Below are 20,533 nucleotides of genomic sequence, written 5' to 3' on the forward strand. Positions count from 1 at the left end.
ACTGGCCTCTGGAGTGCATTAGGGCACACATGTATTGGGTAAGTGAAACCCCCACATATATGGCCCCAACACCCCAGTATGTGTGGGGGACACAACAGCAGTGGAGTGATGGCAGGAATGACACCATGACATACACATAGCCCACTACATAACAACCCCTGAAAGCATGTCATATGTGCAAAGCCTGGTATGTAGGTGGAGGACAGAGGCTGAAACACAGGCACATATGTGCAAAACTGTTGTCATACGGTAAGCAAGATATGTATATGTGTACATATCTATATGGATATATGCATACTTATTTATACATATATGTTCACCATACATCCTGCACATGGAGTGGAGCCCTACCTCAGCCCCAACAGTCCCACCCTCTCTGTGCAAGGGGATGTCACATATGTAGTCATCCCACTGCTTTGTCTGACATACATGACTGTCATGGTGGCCAGTCAGCAGTACATCTGTTAGTATCTGGACATGACATCTCACTGGATAAGTACAATAAGCTGCTAAACATGTAACAAACCACAGTGCAGGCTACAGGTAGACTGACTCAACACTGGGCTACATCTCCTATGTGGGAATACACATGTACCTGTATAGATAGCAGGCTCTACAGACATGTTGCATCACAGAGTAACAGACACCTGTGTGAAAGTACATAACCACAACCAATGTGAACACAGCCACAGCCACATATTGTAAGCTAGTGTACTATCACAGTATATGGACTATCTGATGTACACCATCCTCATATGAGCCATTCACACAACAACCCTACATATACTGGGCCGCTACACAGTGTGGTCCAATGGCTGTCTGTGGTTTAGGACATGTGTGTGTTCACCCCTACAAACATGTAAGCTGATAAGGTGACATAAAGTGGAGCAGCATATAACATCAGATAGAAAAGGACCAAGAACAATGACATCTACCAATGTCTCTACACAGTCCAAGGTACATATGCACTATACACACACTGTCAACAATTACCAGACTTACACATACCTCAATACTGTACACACAACCACAGAATGCCCAGGCTATGTCCTAAAATATAACTCCTATTATACATAGCATGTGTAGCAGTCTGATATCTCACTGGCTTATCATATATGCTGTCAATGAATATGGTGTACAGAACATATGCAGCCCCTACTGCATAACATATGTACAAAGGTTGACAGGGTTGTGGATGGAGGCACAAACACAGGCCCAATATTGACATGTTGCTGTGATGACCTCATACATTTCCTGTCGTAACAGGGTTTGATGCAACATATGTCCTCTGAGGGATATGACGTCAGTAAATCTCCTGGCTGTCACCATCTACTGACTGCAATCCTCACACTACCTTCTGCAGTTGAGAGATAGGTGCTCTATGGGTAGCACAAGGAACACAAGGCACCACACACTGCCCAGTCTGCAGATGACCCTACAGATGGGGATTCCTCATAAACGTAGCACTGACATGACAAGTATTAAAACATGTAGGACAGCCATATCCACACACACCCTGTTAAACCAGTAGTACCTCAACTGCAGTATAGCAGGACTTACAATCTGTAGTCAGGACAGGCACATTCCCCTCCTGTGTGTTGGCCTGTTTCCACAGTGTTTGTTGTCAGAGGTAAGTCCCCAATCCATCTGTGATGCTGTTTGCCAAACAACAGATCTAGTTCCTGCTCACAGTGAATGAAAATGCCCAACACCAACAAGATGTTCCTAGATATTGGAGTGTGTTCCCATGCAATTGGCTATGGGAATGTTAACACAGCTGTTCCACATGCAATCAGCTAGAGGAGGGCTGTAATCTGTGCAGAGGCCATCAGCTGATCATGAGCATCATTGACAATACACATGCCACTGCCTAAGCAAAGCAGGTGTAAGTCTCCACATCCACCAGAGAGGGAGTGAGAGAGGCAGAGGCAAAAATAAGTCAAGGTTGGTTGGGAAAGTAAAAGGTAAGCATGTTTGTGTCACACACCTACACCTACCAGTCCCGGGTTTCGAAACCGTGATTGACTATGTACTGATATCACATCTGTTATTCCTGCATGGTGGATATTGTGATTTATGCTAGGGGCACCATATAAGAAATTGTATAAACACACTCAACATTGGGTCCAGTTGTCACACACTCACAACCACCTCCACAAAGGACATGAATGCCATACATCAGCACATTATGACACACGCACACACACATACACACACACACACACACACCTGTCACATCTGGGATTAGAACCCCTACCTAATTAGTTATTACAGTACAGCACTATATCATTACAGAATGCACCACAGACATTACTGGAGTACTCTTTCCCCTAAGGTTTATTTCATAGTGAATGACATCAGCAGGACTGCCAAAGTAGAGCGAATGAATTGTAGTGAGTGTGACTAGCCAAACATGCATTGCTCTCTACATAGGCATAGGAACAGACAAAAAAGCATCCACAACTCCCATGTGTGAGAATAGAACCCCTACCAGAGTTCCATATCACACTATAGCATTACACTATTATAGCACGCACCACAGAGATTGCTGGAGTACTCTTTCCCCAAAGGTGTTCTTCACAGTGATTGACATTAGCAGGATTGGCAAAGTAGGGAATTTGAATTGTATTGAGTAAATAACCTGCCTTTGCAGGTCATGAACGCAGGAACCTGTACACTAGAGTCACAGTAATTAACCACTCAGCCATCACAACAGTACATGGGACTGCAGTGCCACAAAAGTAATCCCACCATAGATTAATCAAACTGAACATGTGAAAGGAATATATATATACAGTTGTCCGTAAAATGTAAAAAACCTCTCTAAGGCCAACTCCATGCTACTCAAGGCAGAAGTGACAATGTTTGTGACACCCATAGAGACAGGAGCTGACAGTTCAACTGATTAATCCTGCACAAAGGTACTGTATGAGCACAGCCACTTGTGCATGATTCCTGACATCCCACATAGAACCACGACGCTCAGCTTCCAAATACTCAATCCATTCTGGTGGTCTCCTGCTATTAACAGAGTATACAACAGATCATAGACACTGTTGAAGGAAAAAGGATAATCCAAGAATGCAAACAACTCCATTACCAGCTCCAGTAAGACATTGAGATCCCTCATGGAATCTTCCAAAGCTGATTATGTAACTGAAATCACCACAGATTCCACAGACAACCACATGAAATTCTATAGTTATGTCTGAATTCTAACTGGCAATGCTCAGAAGTGCTCTGAGTTGCAAGAGAATGGCATTACATAGACGGCTCTCACGGAATGTGCCAATATTCTGCCAGATTGATTTAATGGAACATTCACCCCCGCACACCCCCAAAAGGGCCCATGTCAATATGGAAAGGGTTCCATTGCCCAGTAATCACAGCCACACAGGCAGAAAATGCACTACCCACAACTAAGAATACAGCATCCATGGGACCAGATCACATCCTGAGCTGTGTACTACATGAACTACAAAATGGAATGGCAACTCACCTAACTGTCATGTGCAATCATAGCCTTGCATCAGGCCTGGTGCCCACTGAGTGGTGCACAGCTGCAGTTATCCCACTCCACAAGGGGGGATCCACCAGTGATCCCTGGAACTACCATCACATCAGTCTGACGAGCCTGATCTGCATGGCCATGGAATGCATTATCAGGGATGTTTTGAATGCAGACATTGGCAACCCTCAAACACTGGACCCCACACAGATTGGGCTCATGAAGGGCTAGTCTTGTCTCCTGAAATGATTGACAGCTTTGACTCAGTCTGCATAGCTGTTGAAGAGAGTAAGGCAGTCCACAAAGCCTATGTGGACCTCGCCAAGCCCTTCAACACCATCCCTCAGTCTGGAAACATAGATCAACATACTAATCCGGCCATACATCCCTATGCCACTTGTTGGTTTGCCACATGGCTTACTGACAGAACCCAAACTGTAGGTGTAACTGACTCCAAATCCATCCCCAGACAAGTGACAAGTGGAGTATCTTAGGGTTCAGTCCTGGGACCACTGTTGTTTGGCATCTACATCTCTGAAGTACAGGCCAACAGTACAGGACTCTGGCTAACAAAGGTAACAGATTACTGCAAAATAGGAGTCATTATGAGCATGATTATACTGCATGAAATGTTACTGATACCAGCCTGACATCATACAGGTGGGATGGAGTACTGTTAACATATTGTGCCCTTGCCATGTAAGGTCCTGGTTATGGCATCTGCAACAGTTGGTAGTATATTGCAGGACAGACATGTTTAGCTGTGGGGTGGGGATACCTATTCGTGCATTGAGTATGTTTGTGCCTGTCAAACCCATTAATGGAGCATGTGGACATATCTGTTTCTGCTATGTTCCCACTTTATCTACAGATGTATGTCCGTATATACCTATATAGATATATGGGATCTGGACACATGCTCGACTAGCATATGTCTGAATCACAAAACATCAAACACACATACATGAAAGCGCTTAACATCGACAAGCGCTTCTGTGTATGCGTGACTGTTTCTTAGATCGGACTACAGTGCGGGTAAGGGAAAATTCCCTTTTCCCCACTGTAGTGCAATCTCGGAGTGAGATTAATAAAGTAGGGGTGTGTGGGGGTGCAGGGGGGCAAAGCCCCCCTGCAGAAATGTAGATTTTTTTTTGAAATACACATACACAGAAGCGCTTTTTGATGTTAAGCTCTTTCGTGTATGTGTGTTCGATGTTTTGTGATTCAGACATATTCTAGTCGAACATGTGTCCTAGACCCAGATATATATATACATATGTATATATATATATATATATATATACATATCTGCCTACATATATGTGTGTGTGTGTGTGTGTGTGTGTGTGTGTGTGTGTGTATATATGTATATATATATATATATATATATATATATATATATATATATATATATATATATAGGTCTGCCTGAGATGGTCGACAAGCAGTTTGATGTGGGGGGCTTTGCCCCACACCCCCCCAATGTGGGGGGCTGTGCCCCCCACACCACCCCTAACTATATATATATATATATATATATATATATATATATATATATATATATATATATATCAACTCCAGGGTCACACAACATTGGGGAGGGGGGCAAATCTATCTGTCGACCAAATGAATTGTCAACCAAATGAGTGTCGATCAAATGGCTTGTCGACCATCTCAGGTAGACCCATATATATATATATATATATATATATATATATATATATATATATATATATATATATATATTTACATATAGCAATATGTTGTATCTGTTTAGACATTAATATATTTTCACACACACATACATTTACATGTTGGAATACATTCTCTGTACTGTTGTATGACTGGGCTGGATGATATGTTTGTGAATACAGTAGGGTTATGTATATCTGAGATGGCTTGGAGGTAAATCACTTGGGCTATGGTGTGCATGGTCCTGGGTTCAAGCCTAGCAGAGGTTGTTTATTTTGTTGCTAGGCAGAACAAGGGCAGATGGATACAGAGTGATTAAGGCACTTTAAGGCAGTTGTATGTAGGTTTGCGTGGGTTTGCATGGAGGTAAGCACTGCTAAAGTCTGGTTACAGATTGTTATACTCAGTTAGCTGCTGAATTGCTTAACATGTGTAGGCATTGCTTAGCTCTGCAGGAACCCATGCAAACCTACTTACAGCTGCTTTAAAGTGCCTTAATCACTGTGTATCCAATGGGCCGTGTTCTGCCCAGCAAAAAAAAACAGCTCTTGCGAGGCTCAAACCAAAGACCCTGCACACCATTGAAAAAGTGCTTTACCACTAAGCCACGATAGATACAAAGAGATTTGATGTTTGCAGAAACATATCATCCACTCCAGTCATGCAACAGTACAGAGAATGTATATCAATATCTAGATGTATGTGTGTGTACCTATATTAATATCTAAACAGATAAAACATATCTAGATATGTATATATATATATATATATATATATATATATATATATACATATATATTAATTTCTAAAACTATATACATATATATCAATATATATGCACATATATACATGCAAATGCCTACATCGACAGATGTATGTATCTACACCTATATGTCTACATATATACAGCACATTACATATGTGTACGCAGATATATATTTATGTAGATGTATACGGACATAGTTTTATATATATATATATATATATATATATATATATATATATATATATATATATATATATATATATATATATATATATATATATATATATATATATATATATATATTAGCAGATGTATAAATCTATATAGGTATATATGGCCATACATTTGTAGATAGCAATGGCAGATTAACAAATACACATATGTCCACATTCACCATTAATGAGGTTGAGAGGCCCCACACACTATACTTCTTGTACAAATAGGCTTCCCCTCACAGCCAAACAAGTGGCTGGCCTTGATGTCACATGTATGGGTATGGCTTTGTACCCCAGCCTCTCAGCTAATTTACATCTGCTATCCCTGTATGGTTGATATTGTGGTATATAGTAGGGCCACCATAAAAGAAATAAGCAAAATTCCCAATACATTGCCCACACACTCACAACCACCTCTACACATGATGTAAGTTACAAACACACACACACAGACACCCCTATCATGTCTGGGAGTTAAGCCCCTACCTAACTAGGTTACTACACTACAGCACTACGCAGTTATAGTATGTGACATGGACATTACTGAATTACTTTTTCCCAAAGGTGTTTTTCACATTGAATGACAGCAGGATTTACAAAGAAGGCCATTTCAACTGTACTGTGAGTGACTAGCCCTAAAATGCATTGCTCCCTACTCAGACAGTGAGACACACACAGAAAACATCCACAACTGATGTGTGAGTATAGAACCCCTGACCAAGGTCTACATCACACTACAGCATGGAGCTGTAATAGGACACACCACAGGGATTATTAGAGAAATCCTTCTCCAAAGGTGTATTTCACAATGAATGACATCAGCAGGATTGCCAAAGTAGGGCATTTGAAATGTACTGTGTGTGTAGCCTATAATGCATTCCTCCATACACAGACATTGGAGCACATACAAAACATCCAGAACTGCCATGGATGGAAATGGAACCCTACCACGGTTCTATATCACACTACAGCTGTACTCAGTTACAGGATGAGTGACAGAGATTAGTGAGCCATAATCTTCCCAGAGGTGTATTTCTAGGTGGGTGAGATCAGCAGCCTTGCCAAAGTTGAGTATATGAATTCTAAGGAGTGTGAGTACCCTAAAAAGCATTGTTCTCTACTCAGTCTAAGACATACAGAGATACACGCACACACGGATTCACACACACAGTTCCCATGTTTGGGGTTGGAACATCCACTTAACCACTTTATCATACTACAGCAGTAAGCAGTTACAGGACGCACTATGGAAATTACTGGGTTATGACTTTCCCAGAGGTGTATTTCTAGATGAGTGACATCAGCAGCCTTGCCAAAGTTGAGTATATGAGTTGTACGAAGTGTGAGTAGCCTAAAAAGCATTGCTTTCTACTGAGTCAGACACACACACAAACACACACACAGTTGCCAAGTCTGGGGTTAGAGATCTACCTAACTACTTTATCACATGACAGCTGTACACAGTTACAGGATGCACTACAGGGATTACTAGCCTATTACTTTCCCGCAGTTGTATTTCCAGGTGAGTGACATCAGCAGCCTTGCCAAAGATGAGTATATGAATTGTACGGAGTGTGAGTGGCTTAAAAAGCATTGCTCTTTACTCAGTCAGACATACACACACACAAACACAGTTGCCAAGTCCCGGGTTAGAACACCTACCTAACTACTTTATCACATGACAGCTGTACACAGTTACAGGACATGCTACAGGGATTACTAGGCTATTACTTTCCCAGAGTTGCATATCCAGGTGAGTGACATCAGCAGGCTTGCCAAAGTTGAGTATATGAATTGTACGAAGTGTGAGTGGCCTAAAAAGCATTGCTTTTAACTCAGTCAGACACACACAGACACACACACCTGCTCGGTCTGGGGTTAGAACACCTACCTACCTACTTTATCACACTACAACAGTACACAGTTACAGGACTTGCTATGGAGATTACTGGGCTATGATATTCCCAGAGGTGTATTGCTAGGTGAGTGACATCAGCAGCCTTGCCAAAGGTGAGTATATGAAATGTACAGACTGTGATTAGGCTAAAAAGCATTTCTCTCTACACAGTCAGAGAGACACGCACACAAACACACATTCACACAGTTGCCAAGTCTGGGGTTAGAACTACTACCTAACTAGTTTATTACTACAGCAGGATACAGTTATGGGACGCGCCATGGGATTACTGAGCTACAGCTCTCCCAGAGGTATATTTCACATTTGATGTCCTCAGCAGGCTTGTCATGATACTGCTATTGGGAGGGCGGTGTGTGCATGGGCCATAACCCATTCATGTAGGGGTTGTCATGCCACATGCAGGCACACACGTGATCATATGCCACAGGTAAGTGTATACAGCTACTAGGTGACTACTTCCTTGTACAGTCATGTTGCACAGCTGGCACATGCACCATATAGTCTGTCATGCTGACAGATACTGGTGGCTAGTATCTGCAGTGAGTGACACCTGCACCTCATGTGTTTGGGGCCCTTTGGCTGTGTGCTGGGTGGAACAGGCCCAGATGGCTCCTTGTCACGGTCACCCTCTTCCACACATCTATGTCCATCTATCCTTGGCTTATTATCGTGTGTTGTCCTTACATATATGTCTGTATTCCCATCCACTGTGTGTGCAAGGCAGGAGTGGTGCATACTGACATGTGTCTTCAATAAGAAATGCAACTGCCAGATATGTCTGGTCTACTGGTGTTTGCAGACATGGCCTTCATGTGTTTAAGTGTGCGAGCATGCCCGGTATGACCTTTCAGTATGTTGTTGGCTGACATTGCCTTCATTCGTCTAAGTGTGTGACCATGCTCAGTATGGTCATCTATATTACATGTGTGGATCAAGTCCAGGTAGTTTGTACTGCGGTGCTGACCTTTGTGTTGTAGCATGCTGTGTCTGCAGGGTATACATTGGTTATTTGGCATTGACTGTTGCTACATTTCTGCAAAGCGGGGGGGCACCTGACTGTTTCTACATTTCTGCACAGGGGTGGGGGGGCACAGTTGACTGTTACTATAAGTGTAAGTAGGATGGTGGGGCACACCTGACATGTTTACTCATTTGCTAGGACTGTACTGGTATGTTGGGTACACCATTTCAGTCTGTGGACTTACCTATCGTGCTGGCTAGAGGCATACCAGTGTACTACAGATCTTAGCTTACACTACCTACATATTAGTTTCTGACTTCCTAGACTTCACAACTTACATCCTCCTGCCTGGCCTGCTGTAGTCTGTCTGTGTAGGTCTGGGGGAGGGATTACCCATAGGGCTCATTCAGAGGCCATAGTACAGCATTTGTTTGTGTTTGTCTACACCTATCCTACTGGCTGTAACTGTTTTTGGATATGTGCCCCCCCCCAACTGGCATGTGTGAGTCACTTACCTTATGGGTGTCCCAGTACTGAGGGTGGTGTTGCAGGGCTGCCTATGCCGGATGCATATAGTACACTCCCTATACATGGCTGAGCACAGGTAATGTCATGTTTGGCATCCCTTTTACTGTATGTGCGAGTCAGAGAGAGGTGTCATTCCTGGGTCCCTACTGTGTCAGTGCATGTGCTATACATTGCCTCTTTGCCAAGACCAGGGCATACTGGGCACACCTCCTTCTGCCTACTGGGGCAGGCTCAGGTTGTTCCTCCTCTGAGTTACTCTGTGCCTGTGCATGCCTTGGCACTGGTGGGGGGCTGTGTGGCCCTGCCCCATGCTGTTCCTGCTGCAGCTATTTCTGCAGGATCATATTGTGTAGCATGGCACATACAAGGACAATTTGGGTATATGTAGTTGGTGAGTACTGCAAAGCTCCACCGGATGTGTCCAGGCACCAGAGCCATGACTTGAGCATCCCAAACACACGCTCTATTATGATTCGTGTTTGTGAGTGTGCCTCATTATGGAGTTCTTGTTGAGGTGTGTATGCATTTCTGATGGGTGTCATCAGCCATGGCTCTAATGTGTATCCAGCATCCCCCACTAGGTGACCGTGTGAGATGTCCCCATTGGCAAATGTCTGGTACAGCTGTGTCAGATGCCAGATGTGGGAATCATGATAGCTTCCAGGGTAGCCAACACACACATTCATTATAATGTCCTAGGCATCATACATGACCTGGCAGTTGATGGAGGAGAAGCCCTTGCAGTTGATGTAGACCCTACCCCGCTCACCTGGTGGTGCTTTAATGCATATGTGCATGCAATCTATTGCACCCACTACCTTAGGGTATTCTGCTATTTGATAGAAGAGACATATATTGCTGGCCAATGCTTCACGGGTGATGGGGAATTATATGTGCTCACCGACATGTGCTGACATGACATCCAGGAACTGGTGGAGTACCCTGGATGCTAATGCCTGTGAAATACCCATCATATTCCCAGATGGCCTTGGGAAGGTACGTGTGGCTAGTATTCTTAGGCCTACACATACCTTGGTATCCACTGGGATGGGTTCCCCTCTGTTAGTTCTGTGTGTGAGGAATGGTCGGCACAGCTCAACAATTTGCTGTAGGAGGTCCCTGTCTACCCTATAATGCTCCACTATCTTCAGCGCATGTAGCCCTTGGTAGGTTACCCTGGGTCTGTACACTCTTCTCCATCTCCTCACTGTGGGTTGCTCAGCAGCATTCACATCCTCATCACCCTCAGCCACTAGAACATGCTGGTTTATGATAGCAAAAGCAGCATCTAACATTTTTTCTCTTGCTTTCATTTTGTAAAATGTCTCCATCTGTATACACCAGTGGTGCAGAAGTTTTGGGAAAAACAAGGGGGACAGGTGTTTGCATAGTTTATAGTGGTGTGGTGTGCTGGGCTGGGCTAGGCTGTTGCCTGTGTAATTGACTGTTCATGATACATTTCACCTGTCAGCTAAGCTAGTGCTCCTTGATTACCTTCCTACTGCTGTTTTCCCTTCCCATTGCCTCCCTGTTTAAGCCTGTGTGCGCTCCACACAAACAGAGTGCTCAAATGTGCACAGAGCTGCTATTTCCTGGTTTAACTTCCTTTTACTTCCTGTAAGACCTGGTGCACGGTGTGCACACCCACCTACACTTTGTAAAGAGTGCTAGGCAGTTTGGACACACCTCAAGCTTAGCTGTGCTAAGCTTGGAGCAGTCCCGAGCCACAGGGCTCCAATCCACTTACAGTATGCCTGACCTCCCCCCATGATGTCACCTATATCCTAGTCTTGCACCTAGCTATTTATACTCTTACATTCTTGGGACCTGCCTCACACCCTGGGGAAAACTGGGATTCACTAACCTTTCCCTCATTTGCATAGGATTGCCTGCTAATGCATAGTTACATGTCTCACACTGAGCCTCCCCCCTTAGCAACCACTACTCACTGGCCAGGTTGTCTTCTGCTTGCCATTGACTTGCATGGCCGAATACTGATTTTAGTTAGAATGCTCATTTTATGTTTATTTTCTTATTTCCCCCCGATCCCGTTTGCATGCCACTGCCCTATGCTTAAACAGCCGAGATAGGCGAAAAAAAAAAAAGTTGATTTTTTTCATTTTTTAAACAGTTTGCAATGCCAGTGACCTTATACTTGGCCATTGGCATGCTTACTCAGTGATATGAAGTCTTTATTTGGACCTGTCATAGCTCCGTTTTGTAGTCTGCAGAAATGTACTCGGTTACTAACCGAGTACATTTCTGCAGATAGCACTAGTCTTGCACGGACTACTGCAAGCTTCCTGGATTGCAAAAATCACCTCATTTGCATGAATTTCTCTTGCAAATGAGGTGATTTGCATACCAGGGCTTAGTCCATGCAGGATTAGTGCTGGAGCTCTTGTGCACTCCTGGATCGCACAGCAGACATATTGCCTGCGTGGACTCCTGCATTCATCTTGCACTCCGAGCAAGCTTTTGAGAATCCGGGGGACTGTGTCTCTGGCTCTCTTCAAATGTGTGGGATAACATCTTTATGGCTTAACCCATAAAGTAATTTAATTTCAAGAATATTTTGCAAAGTCAGGTGGATTAGGATTAACCTCTTAACCTCTAGTATATGCTGCTACAATTAATGCATTTAAACAGTTACAATAATGCATGTACATCTCTTTTCCTTGCAGCAGGGAACACTGTTGATGCATTTCAACACAAGCAAACCTCACAAATACATTTTCAAGCATCTGTACAAATCAGTTTGATATACAAATGACATATAATTATTTAAAAATTCCAGCTAGCTGTGCTGGCATATGTTACAAATCCACTGCCCTATTTTTGCTGGCATGACTGGCAGTACTTCCTATCATCACACCTCCCATAAGCATACATTACTTAAATAAAAAGTGTGATGCTAATGTCAATGTTAATGACAGACTTTAGTCCTCAGTAATTTACCACCAAAGGAAACAAATATTCTGTGATGGGCAGAGTAAAACTATGCAGGAAAATCAGTAACAGTAAAGATGCATGGAGGGTTTGGAATGCCTTACACTTTCTTTTTTCTTCATTCATTCAATCACAGTGAGATATATGAGGTGCATTTATTCAACACACTGGCTGTAATTTCTAGATGGGTGGATGGGGATGTGTGTGCAAGTGCATGCAGAAATCAAATACATACATATCTTATATTTTGGAAGTAACATACTTCCACCACCAGCAATTACATATGCTGCAGCATATTTGAAACATTAGGTCAAGGAACTATTTTACATAAGAATAAAAAATATAGTAATAAAAAATACAAAACAATTTAATAGAGTCATTTCTCTTTCAGGTGGTGTTGACCTCAGAACACCCCTGAGCAGGCATTGTTTCCCCTAATAACACACACTGTATGATATTATTGCTTGTGATATCCTCTATTCAGTCATTTTTAGAAAAGATCATCTAACAAAAGACAAGCGAGGGAACCTACTGACATACCAGAGGTAAAAACAAACTAAGTATTTAAGCATAACACAAAATACAGCTATAGGCACAGACTAAGACAACTGTAGACACAGGTGTGTTAACATGCTAGGGGAGCCAGCGCAACAGATAGTAAGTCACAGTCATGAGGGGAAAGGGATATGGGTATCAAAGACTGCCACTAAGGCATGGGAAAAACAAGGATAAAAAATTAACTGTATATACATATATATATATATATATATATATATATATATATATATATATATATATATATATTGGTAAAATACTTTGGTGGAAGCAGAATAAGGCAGAATGGAATAGTGTAGGTTGGAAGAGTTCAGAAAGGAGAAATATTTGGTATCTGCAGGAAGAAAGGAAAGAAATTGCATAAAACAACAGAAGGGTCAATCAAGAGGAAAGGTGCCAAGAAGAAGGTAAGCAGAGTAGAAGGAGAAATGCAGAAAGATGTAGGAATGAAGATTGGCTGCCAACATTACAGGCAACCTGACAGGAAGAAGAACTAGAAGAAACACAGAAGTGAAAATGTTGAAAAAAATTATGTTAGAAAGTCAATAAGTAGGCAGAAAGTAAAATTAAGGGTCGTAAGTGGAGAGAAAGAATAGCAGCACAAATGGGCACATTGTCAGGAAGGCAGGCAGGCATTGTCTAGAAGGAACATAGACGGTTATGAAGGTGAGTAATGTAGTGACCAATTTGGTCTCAAAGAATTAGACAACAGGATATGGTAATCCTTAACAGAATGAGTGACCTGGCAGAGGAGATTTTGGAGAAAGAAGGAATAAAGACACTATCAAGGACACATGACGCAGCCAAATCCAGGAAAAATATTTATATTAAGGTGCTGAAATCTCAAGGATGAGGCAACTCGTGCAGTTAGACTTCTGGCTGTGGAGTGGGGAAAGGAGGGCACAGGGACAGTTAAAAAGACATTTCAGAAAAGGAGATACTTTGCCTGTATAAGCTTCTTATTATCTCAAGTGGAGACTATTAGTAAAGCAGGTCATGGAAAAGGCCAGTGCAATGATGGCACTTTTAAAAGGAAATAAAAGCATAAGGGCAATAAAAACCGCTATTTGTTACAGAGAAACAAAGTGTAACAGCAGGAGTTGGAATACAGAAGGGAAACAGAAACAATTTCAAGATGAGAGGACATGGAAGAAGGTAGAACACATGGATGAGGAACTATGTACTCTGCAGAAAATGAGAAAGTGTTTAGAAACAGTTTTTTTATTCATATTAAAACAATAGTGGTTAAGAGATATTTATGCTTACATTAATACTGAATTTCAAGGCTCTTCTGTTTTTCATTCAAAGGGTTATCTTGCTCTTGGTTGAAATAAAATAAGTTATAGCTAGAAGACATTATTAAATTAGTGAGTGCACTCTAAAGTTAGAATAATTATGACAACTCTTCAATAGATTTTTTTTACCTGATTGATTTGCAATATGTCCCTTTGAACACATGATGCAGTCAAAACAGCAGACCGGTTGCCCACGTCGGAGCGATTTTCTGTAACCAGTGGGGCAGGGATCACTGCAGACAGAAACTGGAGTCTATTAAATGGTAAAGCATACACAACTTTTTTTTATCAAGTGAGTAAAGTAGTTATTGAAAAAAATAATGTCTTCCAAAAAAATGTATTAGTACATTAGTCCTCAAAAACATCTGTGCTTTAAATGAAAACTCCACATTCTCCTTCAGTTTAACTCAACTCTTAGGTTGCTTTTCTTCCTACAATACAATTCCAGGACTGTGTAAGTACCTGAAGCCTGCTTGCACTTTATAAAACTTTCATTTCCTCACTTTTGTAACAAAGGAAGAGAAAGACTGCCCACTTCTTTAAGCTTAACTTCTCGCATAAGTTGCGGAGGAATTTGTCTACACCTGCATGACATACCACAGACTCAGATAAATTTGTAGTCAAGAGCTAAGGCCTCTGTGAACAAGACAGGGAGGTGTGAAACTATTTTTTCATTGTCTTTATTACAGAGAGTAAGAGAACTTACACTCATTTACAGGTATTTCTAACATAGACATGCCTTTCCTAGCAAAACAGAGCAATTAGATCTGTCAGTGGTTCAAAGGCAGTTGCCACCACTTTTGACAAATTTACCTAAGCAGCATCACTGTATTTAAATAGTAAGCTTTAAACTTTAAATGTTTGCTTATACTACTTTACATTTTAAGATGACTTGAATGTAGTATCAAAAATGTCTGTGATATTTAGAGAAAACCAGAAATATTTTTTCTTGTAATTCTTGTAAAGTATCAGCACATTTACCAAAGCGTAGGGGCTGGGTTTGTCAATTCATCTTGGACTACAAAAGGATACTTTGAACAAAGGCCTGCAATTTCACGATTGTTTTGGTTGCAGCTGTATAATTCCTTAGTATACAAAAAACCAAGCCCCTATACACATACAAATGAGGGCCACTCAAGGAATAAAAGAAGAAGTCCTGTTACGGAAGATATATAAGATGACAGTGACAGATACTAATCCCATTACATGTCAATGAAATTAGAGTACACCACTACTACTTATATCTAGCATGACTCATATAAAGCAGATTTGAAATAGATTATGGGAAAGAGGGAAGGCTTGGAGAAAAATAAGATCACATAGATATGCCAAGCACCACTGACAGCCATTATTCAGAAAATATATTAAAATTCTATAAGAAACAGTCAGAGTGATTTTGAGATGATAAAATATCTCAGAAAGCAGGGATAGAGTGAAAAAATAGACTTTTTTTTAGTTCTAATGTGGAGTTCTCCTTTAATAGGACCTGAACAGTGTGCAGACATCTTTTGAAATTCTGCAGAACAGGAAGAAAAAGATAATGGTGTGGGTATGTACCTTTGTATCACATAGTGGGGTGGGAAGCAGTTGTAAGAGAGCTGTACAAAACCATTACATTTCTCTGATGCTGAAAGCTGCTCAGTTTTTCGGCTTTCCTTGCTGCACTGTTTCACAAAGTCCTAACGAATGCTATGTATCTGTTCCACTGTATGTGCATTGCGAAATTCTACACAATTAACAAAATACCAACTTGGCTATGTATTCCCATCTTTGCTAAACAAGTGTTTCTTTTACATAAGAGTAGAATGTACACGAGACCAGCAAAGAAACTAGTACTGACATAATGCTTCTGAAACAATAATGGGAACAGAATTATCAGAATTTCTTCATGAGAGCTTGAAGGGGATGTATGTTATGTAAATTATGGATATTGAAACTATACTGTACCTAATTTCTTCATGAAATTCAAATATATTTACTAATATTTTTACTAAAAATGAACAGACATGTTGATGGATATGACAGGATAAGTATGAAATCACCCCCCCCCCCTTAATCTAAACTCATAAACTGATTTAACATGTTTGTGAAAAACAATATAGCATTCTTGGTGATAGAGATTACAGTATTAAATTCAAGGATGCAAGAGGCCCTATTGCACTCCTTACCTTGACACATCCAGCAATATCAATCTTCTAGAAGTTTCACTGATAAGAATGCAAACCTCAATTTATGTGGCATATGAAAGTGAACAGTATAGAATGGGACACAAAAATTATGACATAATATAACCGATAAATGACAGTCTTGATGAAATGAGTCACTGGGGCACTTTGCATAAGGCTAATGGATTACTTCTAAATTATTGTCTGAAAGTTGGGGTTATTCAGGTGTAGATCAATATCTAATGCATTAGATATCAGTTATACATGATGGAGAACCAGGAGAGTTAACAGCATAGGAAAGACGCTGTAGTAGTCAAAGTCCTTTCATAGCAGAAAACAGACAAAGAAGCAACATTTTAAGTGATTTAAACACATACTATCAAAATAGCATTAGAAAAACAAAGGATTTGTGAGCATTTTAACTTTAGAGAATAGCATTCCAAGTACTACTGTTAGGTGAGCTAAATTGTTGTTTTAAATCCTCAACTGAAAGAATAATTATCAATGTATTTAAGCCCTTCTCATCTGTACTAATTTTGCAGGTTACTGACAAGTGAGCATTCCTGGAGTGGGAGTTTATATTAGAGATCAGCTATGCAATCTATGGAAATGGGGTGGTGTGTGCTGAAGGATGGGTGATTTGACAGCTTTGAGATTCAACTATCTATAGCTGGCATTACTAGAGTGTGACAGTATGTCACACATTTATTCCTAGGCATATTTTGTCTTTCTTTTCATAGAACGTACCATTATGTTGTGTTTCAAACTGCAAGGTTTGTTTGTTCAATGTATTTTACATTTGTTAGCAGTGTATGTACACTGGTCAAGACTATTTTCAGAAAACAACCAAAGCCCAATGAAAGAAAAAGTTTTACAAAAAAATAAAATGGCTCTGCAGAGGTAATACAAAGTCCATCATCAAGAAAGAAAAATTAGAAAACAAATTTAAGAAAAAAACACTTATTCACTATTAAATTAAAAGGCAGTAGTTTGAGTACACTAAAAGATAATGAACAATAATCTTACAAATGAGACGAAGCCTTATGGGTTTCAGTTAAGCATTGAGAAGAGTAATAACAAAGAGTTAACCAGAGCAGCATTTTTCAGGGAAGAAAGAAAGGAGTAAAGAGAGAAGAAAAAGAAATAAGTTGATACAGTGAATAAAAGAGAAGGCCGTCAGTTGTGAGTAGGTATCTGTTAAAAATATAAGGTGGTAAATGGGGTAGTTAGAGAAGGGAGAGAAGAAATGTGGGAGAGTGGAGAGTATGAGTCAGCAGTATCAAATAATTTACATTGGCAGGCTTGTTTAAGTTGTCCCTGAAAAAGCCCTTCAATTATTGGAAGAGGCTGCTTGTTTGATTATATTAGGGACTGGGTTCCATGAAGCAGGTTTTAGCTTGTGAAAGGAGTTTTTTGCAGCAGTGAGGAATATGAGTGGGTAGAATAGGAGGGTGACTGGGTTACATAGTGCATGTGGGCTGCTGCAAAACTGGGGTAGGTGGCATAGGGGTGGTCAATAGCAATCTGTTAAGAGTTTAAATGTGAGTAGATTATGGACAAGGGAAATGAGCAGCTGGATGAACCTTAGTTTTATTCTCAGTCTTTTGGAGGAGAGCTAGTTTCTGAACATACATGAAAGCAACTGCTGGGAATACATATTCAAATGTATGGGGGAGACCATACAGGACAGTGTTAAATCTAGACTAAGCAGGTAAGAGATTTCTAGGCATCTTTAAGATGTATGAGCACTTTTTGAAACTGTGCTTCAATGTGAGGAAGGATATGGAAGGTTCTTGGTTAAACCTTTAATATTTATTATGTGTAACAGCAGAAAGGAGGTTTCCAAATGAGTCAGGAGTACTTTGAACAATAATTAGTTCAAGTTTCTGGTAGAAATTTGGTTCCCCACAGCAGCCAGCAGTTCAAATCAGCAAAACCATTTATTTAATATTATTTCATTAAGGAACAAACCTATTTCGGTAACTCCATGCTTTCATCAGTGTTAATTTCCAAACAACAATGCCACATTTAAATATACAAGTAATAAAAAACTATTAGAGAATTACCACCCATTTAAAGAGACAGCATCACTTCACTGAGCCTCAGTGAAAATAAAGCCCCCAATCTCACTATCTAGGAATATTCCTTATTATTCAGGATACCATGCCAATCTAGCTTATTACATGAAGCTAGATTAATCCTGTCAATAATAATACAATTAAACACAACAAAAGGATGTTTCTGGACATGTTTATATAATGCATTAGACAGATAGCCATGTTTAACATCACTCATATGCACAAAAATCTGAGTTTTAAGTTGTCTGGATGACTGTCATACATAAAAAGCTGAGTATGTGCAAGTAACTAAGTAAACTACCCAGTCAGAACAGCAAGTACCAAAATAAAGGATATCAAAAACTTTGGGAATATTCCTAGACGTAAATTGTTTTCTTTTTAAAACATGCATGCAGAACAATGCCCAGATGGCTGGCAACCCAGCACAGGGATGCAATCTATTGTTCACTGTGTGTTCATTTTATGTCTAACACTTTTCTTGTAATGATAAAATAATTACCAATAGCTTTTCCTCTTCTGTAAGAAAATAAACAATGTGCAGGAACTAACTCAGATATTTTGTTATCTGCCATAAGGATGTTCCAGTGTCTGTGGCTAAGACATTTGAAAAACTCTATAACTGCCATAATTAGTCACCAGCCTGAAAACATCATCCCTAAATTTATGTTTTTATACTGCAACAACTCTGTTGTATCAACTTTTTGGACAGAGTCTCGAGTGGTCATAACTTCCTTATAATTATACCCCCCCATCAGTTAACAGCTCCTGGATTACGATGATAGTTCTGATACTTTAGTAAGAATGCAGGAGAGAGTTTTTCAGCACTTGGACTGAAAATAAGAAACCTTAAACATGCAGTTCAGACAGTTTAGTTTGTTGATCATTTACATCTACTGTTAAAGAGGTATGAGCTGCTCATTGAACACAAATCAGAATAAGTCTAGGCAAAAAAGTGAAAGTGAAAATAAGTTCCAGAAGCTCTACAAGATATCTAACTCCCTCTACTGCAATTCTGTTTACATGGACATTATGATTTCTTTAATACTTAGCATGCTCTTATAAAGGGAGCTTGAAGTAGACTCGGGGGGGGGCAGGCCTAATGAGATATAATAACTATACCCACTTAATGATTCTAATGCATTAAAATAGTCACAGTACAAAGATATAATGAAGCAAATATAGTGGCAACAGTGATGTATTTATATTTTTTGTAGAGCAGGTTAGTCCCACAAGGCTAATGGCATCTTTTCAGGGGATAGCTGAGGTGGTATTCATGCTGTATTGGGAAAATTTCACCAGAATACTTGGGAACTTTACCTACTCATCTTTGTGTTGACGAGTGGGACCTCTGTTTCCGTGGTGCTTCCTGTTTCCATTTAAAGATCATATGAAGCTCGGAGAACCAGGAGGCATACAGATATGGTGTCAGCAACTGCTGCCATCAGTTTCAATTCTTCAGAAAATATGATAGTGTTAAAGGATAAGTTGGCAGATGAGACTATGATCAGAGAGGAGAAGAAAGCAATTGATATGAAAGTGAATTCAATCAAGATTTCACATCAACAAGGGGAGAAGAATGAGTGTGATTATGTAGAAGGTGGTCAAGCCTTCCAATCTGGACAAAATGCTTAAGTGTAAGCATTTTGATGGAGAAGAGAGAGAAGATAATTCAGGCGTTCAAGGATTCAGAATGCAGGTTCCAGCAGGAGCTTTTTTCTGAGGAGATTATGGGTAACAATGACGCTTTTGTTATACCCTCCGGTTGGGAAGGTTACAGAATGAACCAGAGAGGGATAAGGACATTTATTGGGGGAATTTAATGGACAAAATGCAGAGATTTGTAACACATACATTAGGATTCCTTGAAGAATATGGTAAGGGAGAAGGGAAGAAAAGTAGTAGA

At 40.4% G+C, this 20,533-nt stretch overlaps 1 protein-coding gene across 1 annotated transcript in view; it reads right to left on the reverse strand.

Moving 5' to 3' along the window:
* LOC122800434 (vomeronasal type-2 receptor 26-like) overlaps positions 1-20,533 on the reverse strand; it is a 243,397-nt gene that overhangs the window by 182,350 nt on the left and 40,514 nt on the right. Inside the window, exon 3 of the mRNA XM_044069879.1 lies at positions 14,517-14,640. Within this exon, the coding sequence (XP_043925814.1) occupies positions 14,517-14,640 (124 nt within the window). The remainder of the gene's footprint in view (positions 1-14,516; positions 14,641-20,533) is intronic.

This window comes from Protopterus annectens, chromosome 4.part0, assembly GCF_019279795.1.
Source record: "Protopterus annectens isolate FY-2018-M chromosome 4.part0, PAN1.0, whole genome shotgun sequence".
Lineage (NCBI taxonomy): Eukaryota > Metazoa > Chordata > Ceratodontiformes > Protopteridae > Protopterus > Protopterus annectens.